The sequence below is a fragment of the Falco punctatus genome, assembly GCF_963210335.1.
Source record: "Falco punctatus genome assembly, chromosome: 2".
NCBI classification, from domain to species: domain Eukaryota; kingdom Metazoa; phylum Chordata; class Aves; order Falconiformes; family Falconidae; genus Falco; species Falco punctatus.
In genome coordinates, this window is record NC_137581.1 from 80777364 (window position 1) to 80784941 (window position 7578).

The following is a 7578-nucleotide window of genomic DNA, read 5'->3' on the forward strand; positions in this document are numbered from 1 at the left end:
TTCCTGCAGGCCCAGACCGTGTCTGCAAACCGGCATCTTGGGATCAGGTGTTGATGCCCAAATGTGTTTCAACAGGACTGTCTTTCCCATACGTAGCTTGGTTTCCTTAATAAAGGAGAGGAGGAGAAAAAAAAACCAAACCAAAGGGGGGAAGAAATTTACCAGTGATGAAACTTGGCACTGTTTACTGTTTCTTTTTTCCCTCTCAATTAAAAGCAATACGCTCTGTCACGAGGTCCTAGAAAGAAAGAAGTGGCACTGCCCCCTGTGTGGGTTGGTTGAAGCTGTTGTCACAGGGACCTCAGGACCATTCTGCTGCCCTTGCACCGGTGTGCGCCTCCCGTGCTGAAGGGCCCCTGGGTGCTGCTGGGCCTGCCTTCAGAGCGAGCACCCAGGGTTTATCGACGTGGGCGTTTTACTGTTTGTTTGTTTGTTTGTTTGTGTTTTTTTAACTGCTACTGTTACTACTACCAAGTGCGGTTAGGGAAGGGGCCTCCCCGCCTCCAGGGGGCGCCGGCGCCGCCAAGGCCGCAGCGGCCTCCCGGCGCGTCGCGGCCCGCCCCCCCCAGCGGCCTGCCCGGCTCCCCGCGGCCATGCTGGCCTCCTGCGGGCCGGCCCTGCGCACCGCGCTGCGGCGCCCTGCGCCCGGCGGCCTCGCCTTCTTCCACGGCTCCGCTCCGCGCTGCCGCGCCCGCGTCGCTGTGGTGAGTAACGGCCGCGCCGCGCCGTGGGGGAGGCCCCGGCGGCCGCGGGCGGAGGGGGCCGGGGCAAGCGCAGCAGCCTGAGGGGAGCGGGGTGTGCTTGTGTGCCGCCTGGCGGGGCCCGTCCGCCCTCAGCCCCCGCGTCGCGTCCTTGGCGGCGGGACAAGGGGAGGCGGGGGGTGGCGGGGTGGTGGGCCCCGGGGGGCTCGCCTGGTGTTGGCGGCGGCCGGAGAGCCCTGGGAGAAGCTGTTCAGAATGGAGCGGCTTGGCGGAAGCCAGGGCAGGGGTAGGAAACGCGTCGAAGCTGGCTCCTGTGTAGTTGTTACTAGCCTGGAATTGAGTTACAAAGAGCTGAACTTGAAATATTTCTAGTGTAACTGAGGGAGGTGCTGGCAGTATGCAGCAAAATCTTTAAAGGGGCTATGCTCATCTGCAGAAGTGAGGTAGAGCACGTTAAAAATACAAAAGAAAACGGGGAGCTGGAGGAGCGACAGATTGTCGCAGGAAAATTGAGGCTGTAGGTGGCATCCCCAGTGCACACCCTGCTTTGGAGCTCCGTAGGCAGGCTTTGGAGCTCCAGCTTTGCGTGGTCTTGACAGCATAAAATGTAAAGAATTAAGAAGGCATTGTCTTTGTGAAGAGATCTGTTTGGGGCAGAGCTGGCTCGGCAGTGGGCCAAGTGCCCGTCCAAATGTCTAAAAGGTAATTTACTGGGAATGCTGTTAATTTTAGCAAATCACAGCTTTTTAAATAGGGGGTGGAAAACAAATGCTGCTGTTTACATTAGTGACAAATTTCTGACTAGGGTAGAAGACAGATTTTTCACCAAGCAGGTACTGAAGGAGGAATAGCATTTTAGTCCTTTGGTTTCAGTGAGTTTCAAAAACATTTAAGAAGCATTGCTTACAAAAATAACTTTAGCACAGTTGCTTGTATGTTTATTCAGTCTAAATTGAATGAAAGATAACAAGTTGGAAGGTAGAAGGCAGTTCTTAAATATCAGAGCAGTGACATTGTTATGGGGATTGACACAGGCAGAAGAACTGCATGGATCTTACTCATTTGGTGAACTGATGGTAGGATGTAGGATGCCTGTGAGAGCAAAGGACTGGGTGTTGTGATCTGACAGCCCCTTGTAGTCCAATGTTATTAACTAAGACAATTTTAGTTGTGAGTTTCTCTTTATATGTCGGTGATTGAAAGCTTTTAAGTTTCTAAAAGCAGAAAAAAACAGGAGGGAAAAGAGTAAAGTTAATAAATGGACTTGCTTGAACTGGATTATTTTCTTTCAAAACAACCAATCAAACAAACAAAAAACCCACAAAGATTCATATATATATATATATATACTTTCAGAAACTAGATAATCCTTTTGGGATTTTCTGGTTTTGTTTTGCTCTTACAATGTTTTAAAAAAATGTTTTATCTCCTTGCTTCTACTTTATGAAAGACTCTCAGCCCACACAAGAATAACTGATTGCTTTGTGCTTTTTACTCTCCAGTGTGTATAAACAAACTGAAAATATTATTACTGTGGTAATAAGGAAAAGTATGGCTAATATAGTGTAGTTGGATTCAAAGTGATTTAGCTATTAATCTCAGACACTGATCCTCAGACAAAATACAGCAGCAGGTAAAATAGTTTATCTGAAGTGCCATCTCAAACTGCACTTCTATCCCACTTCTGTTTGATAGGCATCTGGCTGAGAAGGCATTTCACATAGATACGGACATTTCATGAATGACATGACACTCAGAATACCCCATTGTGTGCACGATAAAAACATACCTAAGGATATCGTGTCAGTTTATTAACTGCAAGGAATAAATGCACAAGCCAACAGTTATTTCTGAGACCTGTCTGTGGTGGTTGGCTATAAATAGGAAATGTCAGTTCTGCATTATGTCAAATGGTGACACCAGTGCTAATAGCATGATGTGGACTGGCTTAGTAGAGAGCTTGTTGCCAAGTTGTTTTTTCTGGGGGGTGAACGGAGGTTTGTTGTTGGTTTTTTGTTGGTGTTTTTTTTCCTTTTTTTAAAATCCTACAAGGCTTGTGAAAGATCCTCTAGGAAGTTTTGCATCACCTGAAATACTCTCTTGGTTTTCTTACTGCAGGTGCTATCTGGTTGTGGTGTCTACGATGGCACAGAAATCCATGAGGCCTCAGCGTAAGTTGCTTTATGAAACTGTAGGCTCCAAAAAAGTCTGCATTATATTACAGCAGTCTGTTGAATTCAGTTTTGCACACTCTGGCCATCAAACTTGCCCTGAAAGATGTATGATGAAGCTTCACAGTTTTCTCACAGCATAATTGGGAGCGCAGGCTGTCTTCTTGCAGTACTGTGTGATTGTCCAAAGATGCATGTGATGCGAGAGCAATGAGTTTGAGAGATACTGTCTTTCCTTCAGAAACAGAAATGCAGAGTTCCAGAATCCATCTCAAGAGAGTTAAGTAAGGACTTAATTTCATAATCACTTCGCGTTTCTGTTCCTGGGTCTAAATGTAACACTAGAACTGTTAATACTCAAGTTGAGTTGTCAACTCTTAGTGTTAATCGCTAAGAGATGTTTCACCTAGATGTATATTAAAAGTACACATAGGTAATCTGAATCGTGGGACTCTTGCATAACACCTGGGGACCTGCAATGAGAAAGGAAGTTTTTATTGTTCCTGGTTCCCTGCATAAGAGTAGTGAACAAGGAAACCTATCTGTAGTTTGCCTCACCCTGCCTTCAAGCTGATTTTCTGTTCTGCTTTGCACTTTGGTGTTACATCCAAGGATTTTGCTCCTGATGTGCTCAGTATGCTTTGGTAGGATGTATGTTTTTCCTCTTCTTTCAAAATCAGGTGGTGGAACATCTGTAGCAAGACTTAGGGGCCAGATAAACACTCTCTTACAAGGTTTTCAGTGTGTTTTATCTCCATTTTTGTAGCATACTGGTACACCTTAGTCGTGGGGGAGCTGAGGTTCAAATGTATGCTCCAGATGTTCCTCAGATGCATGTCGTAGACCACAGTAAAGGGCAACCAGCTGAAGCTGAGTCAAGGTAAAGTCTGCATTTAATGTGTTTTCCATGACTACTGAGCCCCAGTCTCTTAGCCATTCTTCAGACACAGCAGCCTGTAAATGCACTTGCAGTGCTTTGCTGACTGGTTTTAGTAGCTCTATGCTAGCTAGTATTTTGATTGGAAAGAAAACATTAAATGAGTTTCCTGGACTTGATTATATACAGTTTCTTAATGCCTGTGTTTCCCAGTAGTAGTATTTCAGAAGCATCAATGGCTTCAGTTACTGAGTACCACTGTTCTTGCTTCCTCCCTTACTCCCCCTGCCCTTCCTCTGCCAAAACTTTCTTTGTGCTCTTCTGTGTGCAAATGCTTAATTCATCTAATTGTTTTATTTCTGGTTCTTCAAGGAACGTTTTAGTGGAATCTGCAAGGATTGCTCGTGGTAAAATTGCAAGCCTGGCTAAGCTTACTACAGCAGACCATGATGCTGTGATATTCCCTGGTGGATTTGGAGCTGCTAAAAACTTGTGAGTGCTCACTAAGCATTAGACTCAACTAAATATTCATGGTCAACTACTGGTAATCCGCTATGATTCACACAATAAAATCAGGAAGCAATAAATGGCCTTATTTACTACAGATGTAACCACTGCTTAGTAAGGAAAACTCCTTTCAAAGTGTTAAGAGTTCAGCTGTGCTGTTCATGATGGTTTCCAGTGATAATTCATATTGGTGTCTAGATTTTAGATAATTCACAAGAAGTCCTTTATCCCCTACCTTTGTGGTGATTCTTTTTGGGCCTGAGGGAAGCAAAGGTAAAACTTCATGGTTTCAGGTGTATCCAGTGTTATAGTGTTTCTTTGCATATCAAAAAGCCCCCTCTTACATAAGAAACAATGAAACAAGAGCTAGCTTAAAAAAAAGAAGTAAAAAAAAAAAAGTTTTAAAAAAGTGTTAGCCATGTCGAATAATTTTTATCTTTTTATTGACCTGCCACTTTGTTGGCCTTGAGAATCCTGAACGTTATTTCCCTTTTCTTCTTATGTATTTTTCTTCTTTGAAAACATTGTTCCACTTCTTAGTCAGTAATCCGAGAAAGCTGATTAGATAATCTTGCTTTTAGGTGTTTATATCAGGTAAGGAACTTTCTGATACATCAAAGCCTTAGAAGTGAGTCATTTTGGCTAAAGCATTGATGGTCAATGACAGGCTTTTCCAACGGCCTTTCAGAAGCTATGAAGTTTGTGATGATCCTTGAGAGCCAGTCTCGGGGCAGGCGGGCAGATACCTCTGTTTGTAGGTTTATACTGAGGTATGTATAAAGTTTCTTGTTGTGGCAGATCTACCTTTGCTGTTGATGGGAAAGACTGCAAGGTGAACAGAGAAGTTGAACGTGTCTTGAAAGACTTCCACAAAGCGGGCAAACCTATTGGGTATGTATGTTAGTTGGAGGGGCATTTGATTGTCTGAGCATGGAGACAATGTATGTTTTGTTGATGTGTGCAGCTGTTATTGTTGGAACTAGAAAAAGCATCTTCCATTCTGTATCAGTTGTAGCTTTTTCAAGATGCATGTGCATGTAGATGTTTGTAAGAGAAGAAGCTAAGAAAATGCTGAGTGGAAGTTGCCTTGTGATGTCTTTCAGATTTGTAGGACCATGTCCATTTGAATCTTTATAATTATGACCAAGTTTTGAAAGAGTGCCATTGTAGAAATGCTCTTGTAATTCCTTTTGTTGCAGTCTTTGCTGCATTTCACCAGTGTTGGCAGCAAAGGTTCTCTCTGGTGCTGAAGTAACTGTGGGCCACGAAGAAGAGGAAGGTGGCAAGTGGCCTTATGCTGGGACTGCAGGAGCCATTAAAGAACTGGGAGGAAAGCATTGTGTGAAAGAAGTAACTATATCCTTTCTTGTTAATTTCCACGTTGAGACAGTTCAGTAATGTGTTGTTACAGTAATGGGTATACGCAGGATCTATGCTTTTCCACTTACATTTCAATGGGAATACACAGTGTATAGCAGATAGCATGTAGTACAGTGCAAGATTAGAATCTTCTGTACGCAGTTGTGTAGATGAAATCATTCTCAGTTATTGCCATAGAACTCCATTGGACACCTGGTAATGCAGTAAATACTGAGTCAGTTTGCACATAAAATTTGCATGGATTACAATTGGTCAGTTCTCTTTGAGATTTTTTTTTTTTCCTTTTCCTGAAGGCTAGTGCTGTAATCAAACTGTACTCGGAGACATTATATTACAGTCAGTACATTCGTAATGAGCTTTGTAGGTTTTCTTGTGTTTCTGAGCATTCCCACAGACTGCTCTTGCAGTGTTTGTAGTTCTGGCAAAAATAGCTTCTAGTATCTTGGATGACAGGTTGCAGCTGCCTTTACAGCTGGAGGATGTAATGTATTTGGAGGTGCTTTTTTATAGAATAGGGGAATTGTGAGGTTTTGTCAATGATGGTTTATTTTGCAGACAGCATCTGCAAGTGAGACATAGGCTGTATTTTCCTTAACTCCCTTTTACGAAGCTCATGTGGATACAAAAAACAAGGTGGTGACTACCCCAGCATTTATGTGTGAAACAGAATTACATAATATCTTCGATGGGATTGGGGCCATGGTAAAGAATGTGCTAAAATTAACAGGAAAATAAAAAAAAAATGCAAATGTTTAAATTTAGAGTGTAGTATCAAATATAATATGGATCAATGGAAACATTTTCACTTGCTTGTCCTGTTCACACTCCAGTGAATGCTGATATGAAGCTGATTGATTCCCAGCTGCAGGATTTTCCATGCCCTTTCTGAGAGAGGGGTCTGCAGAAGGGCTGATGGAGTACAAGCAGTCTGGCCTGAGACACAGCGATTTCTTGAGCTTTTTCAGCTGGAGAGAGTTGTGTTGATGTATTCTGAAGCAGTCCTCCTGATGCACCAGTGTCAAGTCATTTTGAGGAGGGCAAAAAGAGGCTAAAGGTCCTTTCAGAAGCTGAGGGCAAATATGTTACAGAGATACAGCAGATGCCGTGGCAGTATATCTACTGGATGAAGAATGGGAGTAGAAAGGACTTAGTGTGTGGTTCAAGGTTTATGTGCTTAGGTCTGTATCTGTGATATGAAACCCTGTGACCTGTCAACAGAATAGACATCTTCCACCTCTTAATTTAGCTTGGTGTTAACTAAAATATTGTTTTGGTTTTCTATTTCAAAGAATCCTGCTTTCACAAAGGAGCCATTCTGAGTATCAGTCAGCAGCAGGATACATCTTTACTGCCACAACACTAGCACTTTGAAAAATTTATCCATTGGCCCATTATTACTAAAAAGGTCTTGAAGAAGGAAATATCTGCTGATGTGACGCACAATTTGTAAGGATAATATCCATGTTAAAGTAGTTGTATGACTAGTAGTGGTTGGAAAAACGAATCTAAAATTACCCTCACTTTCCCTGCTTTAGGGTAATAAAGCTTTCTCCAAAGAAGTATTATCGAATGTCTGGAATAATGGTGTATAAATAAATAATTTCTGCCTTTATCTCATCCTTGTCCCTTCACTTTTTTTTGATAGCTGCCTTTGATAACTTAGACTGGTTGATACATTCTAGCAGTTTATCTGCTTTTCGGTTGTCTTCAGAGCTTTGGGCATTTTTTGCATATAGAATCCAGCAGAGTCTCTTTCCCCCCGCCTCCCGCCTTCCAAGTTATTTGTCACCTTTCTATTCAGCAGGAAGCAAAAACATTTCTCAAACTAAAACAAGCAAGCAAAATGACACCCCTTATCTTGTATTAAGGTTTCTTTTACATGACAGACATGCTGAAGAGAACCCATATTTTTAAGGGAGAATTGCGTGCTTTATAAATGAAA

The 7578-nt window shown here is 42.7% G+C and overlaps 1 protein-coding gene across 1 annotated transcript; it reads left to right on the top strand.

Moving 5' to 3' along the window:
- Positions 1-546: 546 nt before the first annotated feature.
- Positions 547-7253, top strand: GATD3 (glutamine amidotransferase class 1 domain containing 3). Its single transcript, XM_080376972.1, has 6 exons — positions 547-704; positions 2820-2872; positions 3639-3752; positions 4122-4241; positions 5055-5147; positions 5456-7253. Exons 1-6 carry the CDS (start codon positions 594-596, stop codon positions 5652-5654), a joined length of 690 nt encoding a protein of 229 aa, XP_080233098.1. The 5' UTR covers positions 547-593; the 3' UTR covers positions 5655-7253.
- Positions 7254-7578: the final 325 nt, after the last annotated feature.

Excerpts from the sequence above, each read along its gene's own strand:
- GATD3 (XM_080376972.1), top strand. The coding sequence starts at position 594 with ATGCTGGCCTCCTGCGGGCCGGCCCTGCGCACCGCGCTGCGGCGCCCT. Across the intron at positions 705-2,819 it reads GCCGCGCCCGCGTCGCTGTG|GTGCTATCTGGTTGTGGTGT; the intron begins GTGAGTAACGGC and ends TTCTTACTGCAG. Across the intron at positions 2,873-3,638 it reads GAAATCCATGAGGCCTCAGC|CATACTGGTACACCTTAGTC; the intron begins GTAAGTTGCTTT and ends CCATTTTTGTAG.